This window comes from Gopherus flavomarginatus, chromosome 1 (genome assembly GCF_025201925.1).
Source record: "Gopherus flavomarginatus isolate rGopFla2 chromosome 1, rGopFla2.mat.asm, whole genome shotgun sequence".
In the NCBI taxonomy this organism is placed as follows: domain Eukaryota; kingdom Metazoa; phylum Chordata; order Testudines; family Testudinidae; genus Gopherus; species Gopherus flavomarginatus.
The window spans coordinates 271,191,448-271,209,416 of NC_066617.1; the positions used below are offsets into that span (position 1 = coordinate 271,191,448).

Here is a 17,969-nt window from a genome sequence, read left to right on the forward strand (position 1 = left end):
CCTCCATACAGTTTTGGAACCCCGATGTGGCCCTCAGACCAAAAAGTTTGCCCACCCCTGGTCTAGATCAATGTGCAGCTTGTTGTCCATGAAGACTCTCTGAAATCCAGAGATACCTGTCTCAAACTCTGCCTCCTAGAGCAAATCATCTGGCTAACTTCTGACCAGGAGGGGAGACATTCCACCTCAAAGGTGGACCCAATACTTGTTAAATCCTCATCTGGCAGTGCCCCATGCTAGCTGGCATGTCATCCATAAGATCAGTCATGACAAATAGGTATCAAGCAAAAAACTTGTCAGTAGAGTTTACACCACTACTAACATGTTCTGGCACCGAAGACCACTACCATAAGATTAGGCAGGACCGATCACAGGGACAGACATGACTCCTGACACCAGTCCTTGTCCTCCCTCAAAGAGTCTTGGTCATCAGTCCTCCAGGGAACAACCCAATATATCTCCTCCTTTTTACAAAAGCTAGTTATGCAGGTTCAGCCTTCAGTTTGGTGCTGAAGAAATACTGCCTGACATAGTCATCAATACTGGTGGCACCCTATCCATCAGCACAGTCCTTAGAATCACTGAGTGTACTGGCTGGCTCCTTACTAGAGGAATCTGCATTGTCCCCAGGCTACTTCCTTGGCACCAAAAACTTTCAGTCTACAGTGGAACATATTCCTGACCTTCCACTACTGAGGTGTCATCAGAAGTCCACATTGCCCTTCAGCTACATTGACTCCCCATCAGTCACCTGGGCAGATACCTTCACCCACGTCCAGTAGGGTCAGGAGAGGGCCAACACACATGTGTTACAGGCATGACAACGGCCTGGGCAATCTTAATTGAACCAGCCATATAAGTATAATGTGCTGCCATTGCCACCCCGGGCTTATTGGGAAACCTCTGTCCTGTGCTTCAAGGAGTCAAATTATCTTCCTTTCCTAGAAAGTGGATAAGATCCTGCTCTCCATCTGCATCTCTGGTCAGGCCACCATTAGGAGATTATCAGCGGATCCCTTCCCCTCCCAAGGACCTCTCATTGTCTACTCCAAACAAAGCTGTGGTTTTGGTCTTCGTAATGGTGCAGGACAGCTCAAATGTCAGTGATAGATGAAAAAGCCCACAAGTTATGATGTTTTACATTTGGCTGTATCTGCCAAGATTGCTCTATCCACCAACTGCATCCTGGACTTAGCTAAGACCTTGTGGCATACCCCAGCTTCTTTACCACAATGCCTCAAAGCAGAGAAGTGTTATCAAGAGCCGCAAAAAGGATGCAAACAATTTTACACTGATACCACACCAGACACAATCTCAGACATGTATGAAAAATCTAAGCATGCAAAGAGTAATCCCAAGGGGAGAGATTCTATGAAATTGGACTTGTTTGGTGAGAAATCATATTCGTTGGTGTCATTACAGCTTCAAATCACCAGCTATCAGGTCCCAAATATATTATGTTCCAGTGTATCCTCTCTTGATATCTTAATTCCCGTAAGAGATGAGAGAGAATATCTTGGGGGACGAGCTGGTAGCGAAGATGTTCTTCCAAGCAGTTATTGATGCACCGGATGCAGCTGTAGGTCTATGACCGCTGCTGTGTTCATGCACAAGGCTTCGTGGTTGTGAGCCTCAGACCTTCCTAAGGTGGTGCAGTTCACCCTTGAAGATTTTCCCTTTGAGGGAACAGAAATCTTCAGTGAGCCCAACCGATAATTCTTCATATTTCCTCAAGAATTCTAGTGCTACTTTATTCCTAATGAGTGTATATACACAAGGTTTGAACCACAAGTCCTTCAGATACCAAATGCCTGCCGACAGAGGGCATCTTCCTACTCGCAAAGTAGACCTTCCAGCTACCCATAGAGGAAGAATCCCAGACACTTCAGGAAGAGAAGATTGTCTTCCTTGACTGTCTCCCTACACCTGTTTCTAGGCAGCACATTTTGATGTGAGCATCAAGAGCATACCAAAACCTCTCAAGAACCAATCCCTACTTTTGGCTTTTCCTTGCACCTTTCTACTGGGCTTGATCTGCAGTAACTGACCCATGTGAGCTTAAAGTTGCTACCCATAGCTACCCCAACTATTTCCTGCCCCTCTTCAGGGGCTCTTCTTGTGAGCGCCAACTAAAATAAGTGGCTACGTTGTTATGCCTAGGAGCCATAGAGAGAGCATCTCTAGAGAATGGGAGAAGAGGTTTCAGTTCCCCAATATTTCTTTATCGTGAAGAGAAAAGGATGGGTCTTCATCCTATCCTATAGCTGAGATTAAACAAATATATATAATATAGTCTCAGATTCAGGATGATAACACTAGCTTTAATCATGCCATTTCTTCAGTCTCAAATTTAGTTTGTGGTTCTCGAGTTGCAGGATGTGTACTTCCACATTTGCTATCTATCTGGCCCACAGAATGTACCTGTGATTTGCAATGGGGCCCAGTCAGTCAGTACAAGGCCTTATCGTTCCTCTCTCCAGAGCAGTCTTCACAAAATTTCTAGTCATAGTGGCCGCAGATCTTCTGCGGGAATCTAGGTCTGTCTAAAAGTAGAGGTATCAGAGGCAAATGCCATCAGGCTGTCTCTACAGCCCTGAACTACATTCTCTAACTATTCACCTAACTTCACCTTCTAATGAACTACAGGAAATTGTCTAATTCTGTCATAGGTGATAGAATTCTCAGGAGCTCTGATCCACTGGAAATCAGCCCTGGCATATCTCCCTGAAGATAGATTTCCACCTTCTACAATTAATTACCAATCTCAGATTGATTCTAGCAACAATAGTTTAGAACTGTTCCTTAGTTCACTCATCTATAAAATGGAGATGATACTTGTCCACCTCTGAAGTGCTTCATGGCTGGACAATGCTCTGGCTAGGAGTAGGCAACCTATGCTATGCGTGCCGCCTTCGGCACGCGAGCTGATTTTCAGCGGCACTCACGCTGCATGGGTCCTGGCCACCCGTCTGGTGAGCTCTGCATTTTAATTTAATTTAAAACGAAGCTTCTTAAACATTTTTAAAACCTTATTTTATATACAACAATAGTTTGTTATATATTATAGACTTATAGAAAAAGACCTTCTAAAAATGTTAAAATGTATTACTGGCACGCGAAACCTTAAATTAGAGTGAATAAATGAAGACTTGGCACACCACTTCTGAAAGGGTTGCCGACCTCTGCTCTAGACATGTTTTTTATATCTGTCAGGTGACATGGCCTCGGCGGAGCTGGAGTCACCTGCTGGAAAAAATTGAAAAATATCTTTACATATCAACGTTAACTATTTTACTATGTATCAATTTTTAGCAGAAACATCAAACTAATATGCCATTAATTTTTGGATATTTGGTTTGGGTGCAGTGGGAACCATTAGTTGCTGAGGTGTAGAATAAGAATTCAGTCCCCTTTCCTGCCTCTACAAAGGGGGGCAAAAGATGAATTCCTTGGTGTTCCTCCTTCCCCCATTCCTACCCCCACCACACAGGTGTTAACAAAAGCCTCAGCTACCTATGAAATACTAAAAATGAGAACCAACTCCCATGCCGCCTTAGTGCTAAAAGCCTCAACAGTCCCTTATTCAGCTGCTCAAACTACAAGCTTTCCTTCAGTTTCAGGATAAAATCCATAGTTTTTAATTCAAAATTAAAAACATTTGCTCTTTTTTCACAGACTAACATAAAATGATCTTGAGTCTGACATAGAGTAATTTTGAGATTGTCACTCCAGATTTCAATGCATGTTTTGTCTTGATTTCTAATACACCCACCTCCGTTTTCAACTAGTGAAAATTACATAAAACAAGTGATCTATGTAAGAATAACTTTTCTGATTTTCAGCATCATTTAAGGGCATTTACACATTATCATTCATAAAGACACCAAAAGAAGTTATGGATCAGGGTGTTGACTGTCATGATGAAGTTGTGTTAGGACTCTAAATGTGGATATGATGCATTATGTAACCAATAATTTTGTGTACGTACTTAAAATTTCATTCTATATTTTTGTTCCAGAAGTGGATGTTAATCAGAACTACATAATCATTTGGCCATGGTCTTTTTTTGCATGGCTATTAACTGTTAGCCATTGAGAATTAAACAGTCATTTTTCTAGTAGATGGGAATTTACAATAGGTGCTGAAGTTAGGGGTGTGGCAACATCCCCTGGCTTGAAGTGGTTTCTGTCAGCTACAGGGTTTACAGTTTTTCAGTGCATTTCAGCATCCTCACTATATAAATTGTTCCAGCAACCCTGGAACTTACTAATTGTTTGTCATGTGAAGGAGAGACATGAAAAGACTTGTCAATCTTCTGTTCCCTTGTGGATAGCTATCAGCTGGCTATTATACATTCAGGCATAGGCTTGTTTGAAATAGGTTTATACAGTAACAAGTAATGTGTTTCCATAGCAGCTGTAGTCTAATGATTTTCCTCACTTGACTTTTTTTTGCTCCTCATCAGTTTTGAAGGGCAGTATTAAATAACAAAAAGCATATTTAGGTTAAGTAAAGAACCGTTTGCTAGTACGAACTCTGTGCTAAGCATTCTGGGAGAGTTCTTGCAGCAGATGAAGGTTCTTTGTGGCTAGCTGCAGAAACTGCAGCACTATCTTCGCAGTTTTTTTTATCTTGGATATGTTCTGAAGATCTTTGAAAAACAGGAATCACAAGCTGCTTTTAAACTACATAGAATACTTTTTCAGCTGTATCATACAGTAATAGCATATGGTGAGAGCATCCTATTCGAGAGAATTTTACAGCTGAGCTGTCATTTTGTTTTTCCATCACCCTCCTATTTTATTGTCTAAGACTGGATTTTTGGCAGTCTCCTGTTTAACTAAACAGGTTTGCATTATAGTAGCTGGTGGCTTTTATTTCAGTGAGATTCTTGATCCTGGACCTGAAGATGGTACGAAGGATAATTCTTCCTGTGGAGTAAAGGAAGAAATTCTGCAAATGGAGCCAGGGTTGCTAGAAATGCAAATTCAACGCATTTGGAATGGGTTGCACTGCTAGTGTGGTTCTGTTTAAAGGCATTCGGACAGTTTTTGAAAGAAACTGTGCTTATATTTGCAAACATCAAGGAGAAAATAATGCCCTTGAATATACAGCACACAGTTTGACCAATGAGGATTCAGGACTCTTGATTCATTCATCCCTGGTAAATACTGACTTGTTTAACATAGTTTTTATTAGTGAGTGAAATTAAAAATCCACATGATAATATGTATGTAATATCTATTGTATAAAATGAATTTAATAATATTGTAGACTATGCACTTGCAGGAATGTCGTGCATTACACATGTGTGCATACAAGCATAGATACAAAAGCTTAAATGTTTTATAGATTTGTACTGATATAGCTTTGAAGAAGCTTTGACTCTTGATAGAGGGTTTACATGTGCCCATAGACTGCAGTTTGCTGCTGTTAGATCTTATAAGGTACTTATCTTACTTTAAAAGACTAAGACAGATTATTATAATATTTGGAAAAAGAAAGAAACCTTATGACTATTGGTATGCTAGAAGAACCCCAATGCAGGTTTAAATTTTTCATTTTCACATGAACTTACTAGGAGTGGGGTTTTTTTAGGAAATACACTACTATAGTAAACTGGTGAAAGGGGTAGGAGAATATGCTAGAAGAAAAATCTTTATGGGATAACTAATTGCTTTCTAAATGTCTTCTGGGTTTTTTTGAGGCTTTCTAGGTGTTGTCTGATACACAGGAAACAGTCCCACCTCAAAGCCTATCTTCATACTCCCCAGACTGGTGACACACACATGCGTCAGATGTATTGCATCCGGACCCAAGGGGGTGGAAGCGGGCACCAGTTGCTGACCAATTCACAAAGTGATTTTTGGTAGATTTGTAAGGTTATTTTAAATGCTGCATGCACTGCTCATATTAGCTTCTCTGTCACTGACAAACTAGATAGACGAGCTGGGTGGGTGGGTGTTGAGGGTACTGTTTGGTGTTTAGATTGAGACTAGCTGCAGTTAAGGAGAGCTCATGCTTTCATCAGGGCATTGTAGAAATTCAACTGTATGCTTGACATTTTTTTTATAAAGTCTCAATTTCTTAATATTCATCTTGGCCCTTTTTTCTTCCTACGTTCTGTCTATAACAAAAGACTTAATCTGATGCAGGGAATAGGGGCTTTCTGAAGATAGGAATAGATGCTGAAAATTTTGACCATTCTCCTCACATACATTGAGTAATTTAGAAAATATATCTTCTGCCTTAAGTAGTTATGTTTATATTTTGAAAATGTGTGTGTATGTAAGTAAAAGCTGACATTTTAAAGATGCCATTCCTTTTACTACCTCAATCAGATCCTCTCTGTCAGCCATTTTTAAACCATTGGTCTCATTCCACAACTAATTAATTATTAAAAAAAATTATTTGCTGACTTGGAAAAAATCAGTTTGTCTTGCACTAAAACCAGTATTAAGCATACAAAATAAACCCATAAAAACAAAAATCCTTAAACTGCAGTTAACTCAGATTAGTTATATAAATCCACATATGTGAATATGCAGAGATACAGCAAAAATAATATAAGGCAGGGATGAGCTTTCATAACTTAAGGGCTAGAATGAAAATTTCTTGTATTGCATTTACATTGTCACCTATTCCTTTGTTTTATATAGTAATTTTTTGTTCCAGCTGCTATTGTCCCAGGGTTCAGTTAATATTGGTTTAATTCAGCCTTACAAAATTGGCATATAAATGGGTCAGATTATGCACAAAATTTACTTGCCTGCTGTTGCAATTACGGTGATATTTATGTGACAGACATGGAGTTGATCTAATTTTTGAATACTGTATATTGACCTAGTTATTGGGATATTAACTCTATGAATAGATTGGTTTAATTTAACAGGCTGTAAGGAAACAAGCAGGAAGGAAATAGTGGCTCAAGTTAAATGACCCCATGGTAAACACTTCAGGTTTATGAAACAGTGGGAGAGCAATTGTCTTTGAGGTGTCTGGCTTGCAGTGCAGCCTTACGTAAAATGGTGCCCTAGATGAACTTATATTTTGGTGCCCCCCATTGCCCCTAACCCTTGCACTGTGCCCCTAACTCCTATACCGCCTTCCTGTGCCCCCATGGGGAAACTGACTAGGATGAATGGAGCAGCTGTCATTGCTGCTCGCCCGCTCCCACCCGGAACACTGCTCCTCTGCATACCCGTAGGAGGCTCTGAGGTGGGGAGTGAGGAGCAACATCAGGGCTCCCTGCATCCAGGTCACTTTCTCCACCTGGTCTGTGTAAGGAGAGGGCAGGAGAGCAGCAGCTCCTCATGCCTCACAGCGCAGGTGGGGAAAGTGTCTTGGATGCAGGGAGCCCTGGTATTGCTCCTTGCTCCCACCTTTCACTACCCTACAGGGACACAGAGGAACGTTAGGCGTGGGGGAGCAGTATCTGTGCATCACCGCCCTCTTTCCCTCCTCCCCATATTCCTGCTTTGGAAGTGGGTGGCTCCAATGTGGTGCCCCTCTGCCAGCCAGGAGCAGTTTCTGACACCACACCGGCAGTGTTCACCTCTGTGCTGCCGCATGGTGCCCCCCAATCACGGCACCCTGGACAGTCACCCATCCTAAAGGCTGGCCCTGTACTGATCTCCTACTGAGCTTACTGGGTTGGTTTGGTGCAGAAGGGTAAAAGCCCAGGAATTGACAAGAACAAAGGACCTCTGTTTGGGTAAAAAGGACACCCCCAAACAAGGAGGTAGCTGTTAGGAGAGCTGTTCCGGAAAACCAGACTAACACACGAACACCCACATGGGTGTCTGAAGAAGCTTAGCTAGTTTAGATCATCAGAGGATGCCAAACCTCAGGTATAAGAAATGCTTGTAGATTATTTTGTTTTAAAATCCTCATCATTTTATGCTTTCTTCTAATTTTTGGTAATTAAAATAGTTTTTTTAGAAGGTTGTCTGATCACTGTATATATCACTGGTTATGCAAGGGAAGAACAGCAGATGCTGAAACTAGTTGGACCTGCTTGTTAAGCAGCATGGTATACGGAATACAATAGCCAAGTGCTTGGTCTAAAAGCGGAAGAAATGAATAAGTCTGCCCTAGGAGAGGTAAAGGCATGAAGCTTGACACCTTAGTGAGATCAGGAAGGGGACAGAGGTGCAGCTCACTCTGCAACAAAGATAATTTAGTTTACAAAACTCATGCAAGAAGAAATAGTTAAATTTTAAATTCTAGGATCGCAGATTGAATGAAAATTTGTACCATTTTCTCTAAATGCAGATTACTTTTGGGAGAAGAATTTGACTTTCCAGCCCTCAAGAATCATGTTTAAGAGCTGTGTTTGGAAGGGAGAGGCTACTGGGTTCCTGTCATGGAGGTGATAGGACCACAAGAAATTAGCAAGGCATCACTTTAAAGTATCAACTTTTTCCCTTTACTCGCCTTGCAGCAAAACAGATGGATATTTTCTCAAGAGTAACTTGTCTGCTAGGATGTATGTTTGAAATGCAAAGCATCCCATTTTCTTTGTTTAGGAGATTGGGTGGTCTATAGGCTTCTTGAGATACCATTAATTTGTAGATTAAATAATTGAAATAAGACTTTTACAGAGAACTCTGGTCTGGAATTTAAACAGTTGCTCCTTGGCTCTGGTTTAGGTAGCTCTGTCCTTTAGCTGTTGATAGACAACTGCCACCAAGCATTGTTCCCTCCTGCAGCAGTTTTTCTTTCCCTTCCTTGCTCTAGTTATTTCAAGGCAGGTCAGCTACTTCTGAGATATAGTTTTGTCACAATGACATGGATGCTACTAGGTCCCTCCCCAACGTAAGAACAAAGCAGTAAGGACTTTGATTCCCCTGCATGAACAGTATTTGAAAACTTCCTTGAATGGATAGTCTTTAGGAAGTAGTTCTTTGTTTTGGGAGAAATCTGTTTGCATAGTTGGATAACAATGAAATGGCGAGGGAGTAACTAGAAGTCCTGGACCAGGTGCACTCTGCAGGAGTCTCTTTTTTCTCTAGTATCTATGGTTCTGAAGCAGTCTGGAGGTCTCCACCTAGTGTTAAATCAGAAGCGGCTCTGCTCTTCCATTGTCTACAAAAAATTAAGGTAATCTGGAGATAGGCTGGAAATTTACTTGCATGAGTTGATTTAGTGTGTCTGCTCATTGTTATCAACTTTCCTATTAAAATACTTGTTCTTCCCTTTGGGCCATGAGTATTTTCAACACATCACTTTCCTCTGGGGTCTTGCCTCCAGGCTCAGGATCTGCAGGAAGAACTCAATAGGGCTTCATGCCCAAATCAATACAAATAATTTAGCCCAGGGTATTTTACATTAACCCCAGATAAAATTAAAGATCACAATGTGGATTTTAATCAATTTGGGTCTTCCTGCCTTTTTCCATAATGCAGTTGCGTCAATGAAAAGGTCCATTTACTAAATATTAAGCACTGGTTTTAATTTTAGTTCATATTAAGCTTCACGGAAACAACCCATTTTTTTTAAAGAAGCCAAAGAGGAAGTATTAAATAATTTTACTCAATTCTTTGCCTTTAAAGTTCTTTATATGTGTCCATTGCCTACATCTTTTATTTCATCTCACCTTTCTCCACTTTTTGGTCTTTGTTTTGCTTAACCCAATTACTCCCTTTGTCTCCTTCCACTCTTTGATTTATATCTGTTTCCATGCTGTCATCTATACACCTTTACCCCGATATAACACTGTCCTCAGGAGCCAGAAAATCTTACTGCATTACAGGTGAAACCACATTACATCGAACTTGCCTTGATCTGCTCGAGTGTGCAGCCCCACTCCCCTGGAGCGCTGCTTTACCGTGTTATATCTGAATTCATGTTATATCGAGTGGCATTGTATCGGGGTAGAGGTGTACTTAGAAAGTCTTAGACTATATTTCAGAATTCCTCCTTAATATCCAATTATTTATTGAAGTTCTTTATTGGTATTCTTACTAACTGCGGGCTTGTCTATGCTGTTTTCATTCTGTCATGTCCCATCCAAGTATAGAGAAGCCCTGTGTCTCAATGCCTTTCTGCACCTGGTCTGCTATCCCTTGATGACAAAATAATCTCTGAATACAAAGTGTACAGTGCTCACTTGATTTTTGATTACGAGTATTTGCACTGTAAAAAAATATATATATATTTTTAAATTCACCTAATACAAGTACTGTAGTGCAACCTATTTATCGTGAAAGTTGGACTTACAGATGTAGAATTACATACAAAATAAACTGCATTAAAAATAAGTGTAAAATTTTAGAGCCTGCAAGCTCACTCAGTCCTACTTCTTGTTCAGCCAATCGCTCAGAAAAACCAACTTGTTTACATTTTCAGGAGATAATGGTGCTCACTTCTTGGTTACACTGTCACCTGAAAGTGAGAACAGGTTTTCTCATTGTACTGTTGTAGCCGGTATTGCAAGATATTTACATGCCAGATGCGCTAAAGATTGGTCTAAAAACTTCAACTACCGTTCCAGGGGACATGCATCCATGCTTATTTTTGAGTTCTGCTCAATAACAATCTATAACAGTGCAGACCGATTCATGTTCATTTTCATTATCTGAGTCAGATGCCACCAGAAGAAAGTTGGTTTTCTTTCTTGATGGTTTGGGTTCTGTAGTTTCCATATTAAAATGTTGCTCTTTTAAGACTTCTGAAAACTTGCTCCACACCTTGTCCCTCTCAGATTTTCTAAGACTTCAGATTCTTAAACCTTGGGTCAAGTGCAGTAGCTATCATTAGAAATCTCACATTGGTACTTCCTTTGCGTTTTGTCAAATCTGCAGTGAAAGCTGTTCTTAAAATGAACAACGTGCTGGGCCATCATGCGAGACTGCTATAACGTGAAATACATGGTAGAATGCGAGTAAAATAGAGCAAGGGATATACAATTCTACCCCAAGGAGTTCAGTCACAAATTTAATTTAATGCGTTTTTTTTTTAATGAGCGTCATCAGCATAGAAACATCCTCCGGAATGATGGCTGAAGCATGAGGGAGCATACAAATATTTTGTATATCTTGCACATAAATACTTTGCAATTCTGGCTACAAAAGTGCCATGCGAACGCCTGTCCTCACTTCCAGATGACTTTGTAAATAATAAGAGAGCAACATTTATCCCCTGTAAATGTAAGCAAACTTGTTTGTCTTAGTGATTGGCTGACCAAGAAGTAAGACTGCGTGGACGCCTAGGCTCTGATATTTTACATTGTATTATTTTGGAGTGCAGTTATATAACAAAAATATTCTACATTTGTCAGTTGCATTTTCATGACAGATTGCACAACAGTACTTATATGAGGTGAATTGAAAAATGCTGTTTCTTTTTCTTGATAATTTTTACAGTGCAAATATTTGTAATAAATAATGCACACTGATTTCAGTTATAACACAGAATACAATATATGAAAATGTAGAAGAACATCCAAAATATTTAATAAATTTCAATCAGCACTGGAAAAAATATTCAGAATGAAAACTGCAGGAAGCAACGTGACACATGTAATTTTCAGTATGCTTGAACTGCTTTCTGTGCTGCTATACTAGTTTCAATCTTTTTCAGTTCTGTTCAGCACTTAAACTTTAAAATTGCTGCTTGGTAATAAAAGCATTGGGATAAGTTGTCAGATATTAAAGATCTGTAATGTGGCTTATATACTATGACTTGGCCCACTAAAGGACTTGGTTAGTCAGTATTCAAGAATCTTCCAATTAATTCAGTCTGCAGTGGAAAAACATTTTTAATGTGAACACCACTATGTTACTTAATTTTTGAATGCGAGATTCCCTAGATGTGGGAGGGAATACTGGCCATGTCCTCTCATGGATTCTGAAAGGCTGCATGCCTAAGCTCTGAATGTGATGAATTAGATAACTTTTCAAAAGCAGGATCAGGTATGATATCTACTAAAACAATCAAAAAATCTGCCAACCTAGTTCTTACACAAAGTAAAATTCTCAGCTAATTCCAAATGCCTTAATATAACCTGTTAACTCAACAGTATTATAAGCTTTAGATATTGCTGATTGTCATCTTCAGCATAAAGTCTAGTGACAGTAATACTTGTGAGTCCCTGGTGCATCTGAATGCACTGGGATGTCAGAAGGACTAAGGGCTTGTCTACATGGGGGAGATTGGCATAGCTATAGTGAAATACGCCAATCAGTTGGCTATAGCTATTCTGGAATAACTTCCTGGGTGAACACTTTCTTCTGAAATAAAAAAAAGTGATATTATTCAACTATAGTGTCCACTTAAGTTCCCTGTTAGCGCTGTGCAGGCCCTCAGGGAACCTGCCTGGGGACTGACTGGGGGAGGGGCCCCTACCCTGGGCCAAACACAGCCCGGGCAGCCTGGACCCAGACGCAGCCAGGGCACCCCTACTCGTGCCTGGATCCAGTCAGACTGTAGTCAGATCTGTGTAAGAGGATTCAGTCAGCACTAACGTGCATACCCACTGTGGAGATGTAAACCCCAAATAATGTTGCCTTGAGCTGTATAGAAATCTGCACAGCACAAGGTCATAAAAATTCACCCTCTCCCTCAATGTGGAGAGAGAGAGATGCACAACTTCTTACCTCCAACGCCCACAACTGCACAACTTCTTACCTCCCACGCCCACAACTACACAATCTGCGTTATGTTATAAACAAGAAATAAGTTTATTAACTATAAAAGGTTGATTTGAAGTGATTTATAAAGGATAGCAAGCAGAACAAAGCAGATTACCAGGCAAATAAAACAAAACACTTATACTATATACTTATACTCTTAAGATCTTTAAGAGACTGGTTTCAAGAAGTAATTTCTCACCCTAAATGTTGTTTCAGGCAAGTTGCCGAATTTCTGTAGCTAAGAGTTCCAGTTATTTGTCTTTACAGATTAGACTCCTGTCTTAGTCCGAACTCAGCCCTTTCCTTTCCCACTGCTCAGTTCCTTTGTCACTTCAGGTACTTTCAGCAGTCTGTCTTTTTTGGGCAGGAAGGCAATGGAGAAGAGCCCTGTTTGCCTTATTCCCCATCCTTAAATAAGATTTACATAAGGCAGGAATCTTTTGTTTCCCAGTCTTGACCTCCCCCTCCTTTTAGTGGAAAATTACTAGAAGTCCAAGATAATGTTTAGTACCAGGTGACAGGACGTGACCTAGTAGTGTCACAGCTTCATCCTAGGATGCCTCTCAGGAAGGGGAGAGATTAGTATACTCAGTCTTACTGTTTCTTCCTAATGGCCCATCAGTGCTGATAGCCTGTTGTCTGGTGGGTGTCTCCCAAATATACACACAGTTGTAATTGTTACATGGTCAATAACCTTTCCAGTGATTTACCTTTCAAGACCTATCTTGCATAAAATATCTCAGTTATGCCATAGTCATGTCATATAATCATATTTCCATAAAGAATATGGGGTGTAATGTCACAATGTTTAATGGGGATTCCTGTGCGTGCATCACCCTGCACTTACCAGCATTGAATTTTATCTGCCATTTTATCACCCAGTCACCCACTTTTGAGATCCCTCTAACTCCCTTGGACATAACTCTTGTATGATATTGTATCATCTGCAAACTTTGCCATTTCACTGTTTCACCCCCTTTTCCAAATAATAAATACGTGGAACAGGACAGGTCTCAACAAGGATCCTTGGGGAACTCTGCTGTTCACCTCTTCATTGTAAAAACTGACCATTTATCCTACTCTGTTTCCTGTCTTTCGAGCAATTACTGATCCATGAGAGGACCTTTCCTCTTATCCTGTGGCTACTTAGATTCCTTTAAGAGCCTTTGGTGAGGGACCCTGTGAAATGCTTTCTGAAAATCCAAGTTGTCATGAACATACAGCTAAGGGTAGCATAAAATCCTTCCTTTACCTGTAAAGGGTTAAGAAGCTCAAATAACCTAGCTGGCACCTGACTAAAAGGACCAATAAGGGGAGAAAATACTTTCAAATCTGTGGGGGAAGGCTTTGTTTGTGCTCTCTGTGTGTTCTGTCTGGGATAGTGAGGAATTAGGACAGGAAAAATACATCTCCTAAAGCCATACCTAAACTAAGCATCTAAAATTACAAATTGTAAGTAATAAAAAGAATATGTTGTATTATCTTTTTTTTAGCATGTAAATTTTCCCTAGGTTAAGATGGAGGTTTATTCCTGGTTTTTTTTGTAACCTTAAAATTTTGCCTAGAGGGAAATCCTCGGTTTTAAATCTGATTATCCTGTAAAATTACCTTCCATCCTGATTTTACAGAGGTGTTTTTACTTTTTCTTTATAATAAAGTTCTGCTTTTAAAAACCAGATTGGTTTTTAGTGTCCTAAAAGCGCAAAGGGCTGGTCTGTGCTCACCTTGTTTGCTTTCAAGCCTCCCCAAGAAAGGGGGTGAAGGGGCCTGGGGGGATATTTTTGGGGAAATAGGAACTCCAAGTGGTCCTTTTCCTAAATCTTTGTCTAACTCATTTGGTGGTGGCAGCAATACTGTTCGAAAAACAAGAAAGAATTTGTGTCTTGGAAGTTTTTAATCTAAATTGGTAAAAATAAGCTTGGGGGTCTTTCATGTGGGTCCCCACATCTGTAGTCTAGAGTTCAGAGTGGGGAGGGAGCCCTAACACAAGTACACTATGTCAACTGGATCACTCTTATCTGTGTGCTTGCTGATTCGCTGAAATAATTCAAATAGGTTGGTGCAGCATGATTTCCCTTTACGAAAGCTGGGTTCACACTTGTGATGGTTGGGTCACAGAAACCCCCTTGGAACTGCCACCTAATGTGCTGGGACTACCTCTGAGCCTGTTTTCCCTGGCAGCTTTGGACTTTAGTACCTTGCCTTGTTGAGCCAGACACACTAGCCTGCTACAAACACAAGCCCAGGTCTGAACCATGTCCCCTAAAAGCTGTAGGCTTAACTGATAACAGTTTAAGAAGTGCTCCTGTCTCCGATACCCAGTTCCCAATAGGATCGAAACCTCAGATAAATCTGTTTTACTTTTATACAGGATAAACTCATAAATTGTTCACCCTCTCTAAACACTGATAGAGATATATGCACAGCTGTTTAATCCCCCAGGAATTAATTACTTGCTCTGGGTTAATTAATAAGTAAAAAGTGATTTTATTAAATATAAAAAGTAGAATTTAAGTGGTTCCAAGTAATAGACAGAACAAAGTAAGTTACCAAGCAAAATAAAATAAAACATGCAAGTCTAAGCCTAATATAGTAAGAAACTAAATGCACGTAAATCTATCCCTCAGAGATGTTCTAATAAACTTCTTTTACAGACTAGACTTCCTCCTAGTCTGGGTCCAGCAATCACTCACACCCCTATAATTACTGTCCTTGGTTCCAATTTCTTTTAGGCATTTCTTTGGGGTGGAGAGGCTATCTCTTGAGCCAGCTAACAACAAAATGGAGGGGTTTCCCAGGGCCTTATATAGTCTCTTTTGTGGGTGGAAACCCCCTGTGTTCTCCTATGCAGAATCAAAGCTACAAGATGGAATTTTGGAGTCACATGGGCAAGTCACATGACTCAGTTCTTTACAGGCTGATGTCATTGTTTACATGTTAGTTTGAATGTTCCCAGGAAAGCTCAGATGTAGATTGGCATTTTTTAATGTTCATTGTTAGTTAAGTACTCCCAATTACTTGAATAACCCCTTCACACTATGTTGATCAAGTCTGTCTTATGTGCTTCCTACAACAAACACTTTAAATACAAGCATAGAGCCAAGGCTCATAACTTCAGATAAAAAAATGATACATGCATACAAATAGAATGAATACATTCGGTAGAACATAACCTTTGCATAGATATGTTGCATGGCATATGTAGCATAAAACACATTCCAGTGATTTAATATTTACATTCATAAGCATATTTCTATAAAGCATTATGGGGTGCAATGTCTCAACACTTCTCCAACAAATCGTGTTTATATATGTGTCTGATAATTCTGTTCTTTCTATAGTTTCTGCCAGTTTGGCCGGTACTGAAATTAGGCTTTCTGGCCTGGAACTGCTATGATCTCCTCTGGATCTCTTTTTTAAAATCAGCGTTATGCTAGCTATTTTCCAGTCATCTGGTTTAGAAACTGATTTCAGTGATATGCTACCATTAGTAGTTCTGCAGTTTCACATTTGAGTTCCTTCATAACTCTTCTGTGAATACTATCTGGACCTTGTCACTTAATACCATTAGTTTATCAGTTTGTTCTAAAACTTCTATTGACACATCAATTTGGGACACTACTTCAGTTTTGTTGCCCAGAAAAAAATAGTTGTGAGGTGGATTATCTCCCCCACATCCTATGCAGTGAAGACTGATGCAAAAGAATTAATTTAGCTCCTCTGCAATGGCCTGACCTTCCGTGAGTGCTCTTTTAATACATTTGTCATCTAGTGGCCCCCACTGCCTGTTTGGCAAACTTCCTGCTTCTGATGTACTTGAAAACGATTTTACTGTTAGTTCTTGCATATTTAGTAAGTTACTTCAAATTCTTTGTTGTCCTGCCTAGTTATACTTTTACATTTTACTTGCCAGAGTTTGTGCTCCTTCCTACTTTCTTTATTAGGATTTGATGTCCAAATTTTATTAATGCACAATAGAAACAAAAAAGTAGACACTTGATCATCCTCTTTGCCAGGAAGCCACATGGTTTTACATTCCTGCCAGGAATGACATAGAAGACATCTTAAGTAGGCATGCAGTGACCAGTCAGGAATAATCATTGAAATGGTCTGTCACAGAGCTAATATTGTGTCACTGGGGGACTGCTGTGATAGATGTCTTTTACAGATGACACCAAATGCATGTTCTGCTTAACAGGAGGTACGAGTTCGCACTCATTACCAGATGCTGCTTTCCTTTGGTGTTCTCAGATGTCATTGATCCCCATAATAGTATGCAAGATCAAATAGGATAGAAGTGTGATCATCCTGATAGCTTCTTATTGGCCATGACAGCTTTGGCTGCCAGGCCTACTAGCAAGGTCCATGCAATTTCCTCTACACCTCCCGATCTGCTCAGTCATCCCATAATATCCTAGAACCAAAATCCGATGTTATGCCTTATGGCTTGGATGTTGGCTGGTTGAGTGCTATCAATAGACTGTGCCCTATAGATTCAGAAAATTGTTATCCGAAGGAAGACATCTTCCACCAGGAAGACTTTCTCCTACAAATGGAATTTTTTTTATGTATAAGCAGACCAAAACAATAGATCCAGTAGAGGCACTGATACTGAAGATTCTTGACAACATACTGAACTGGCCTTTACTCTTAAAACCACCTTGCAGCAGTATTGGCCTGTCATTGCCTGGTACAGTCACACTCAATCTTCTCACATCTATTAGTATCCTTACATACTTACTTACCCTTTGGGTACAGACCTGACTCCCTTGTGGAATCTCAACTTTGTCTTCCTGTGTCTTATGTCTCCTCTGAGCCACTGACCAAATGCCAAGTACATCACCTTACCATCAAAATGGTCTTTTTGGTGGCCATCACTTCAGCTTGGAGTCATTGAGCTCCAAGCTCTCATTGAAGGATGCATAAAGCAGTCTAGCCATAAGGACAAGATGGTGTTAAAATTACACCCAAAATTCCACTTGAAGGTCCTCTCGGACTTTCACTTGAGCCAGTTGATAATCTTGCCAGTTTTCTTCCTTGAGCTGCTCTTGATGCTTGGAATGAAGAAACTGCGCATGCTGTATGTTGCCAAAGCTGTGCTCCATTACCTTAATAGCGCCAAGGCTTTTTAATTGTCTCCTCACTTCTTTATGGCTGTTTCTGGCACACCTGCTATCATCTGGCTGACAAGCCTCTTCCTCCAAACATTGACACATTCCACAGGGTACAGGCTGCATCTACCGCCTGCCACAGGAACATTCCAGTCTCAGATGTGTAAGACTGGGGAGTGACTCCACCGATTTCTGTTAAACATTCTGACTTTGACATGGCAGC

At 40.2% G+C, this 17,969-nt stretch overlaps 1 protein-coding gene across 14 annotated transcripts in view; it reads left to right on the top strand.

Annotated features, from left to right (window-relative positions):
* The window catches only part of DOCK9 (dedicator of cytokinesis 9), a 347,564-nt gene that overhangs the window by 39,995 nt on the left and 289,600 nt on the right, over positions 1 to 17,969 (top strand). For 6 of the 14 annotated variants that reach the window (XM_050946666.1, XM_050946727.1, XM_050946675.1 and 3 more), the window contains exon 1: positions 4,602 to 5,164. The exons of 7 other annotated variants lie outside the window; for them this stretch is intronic. In XM_050946666.1, the coding sequence (XP_050802623.1) occupies positions 5,003 to 5,164 (162 nt within the window). In that variant the 5' untranslated portion in view covers positions 4,602 to 5,002. Of the gene's footprint in view, positions 1 to 4,600; positions 5,165 to 17,969 lie in introns of those variants that run through there. One more of the 14 variants, XM_050946722.1, reaches the window with a different exon arrangement.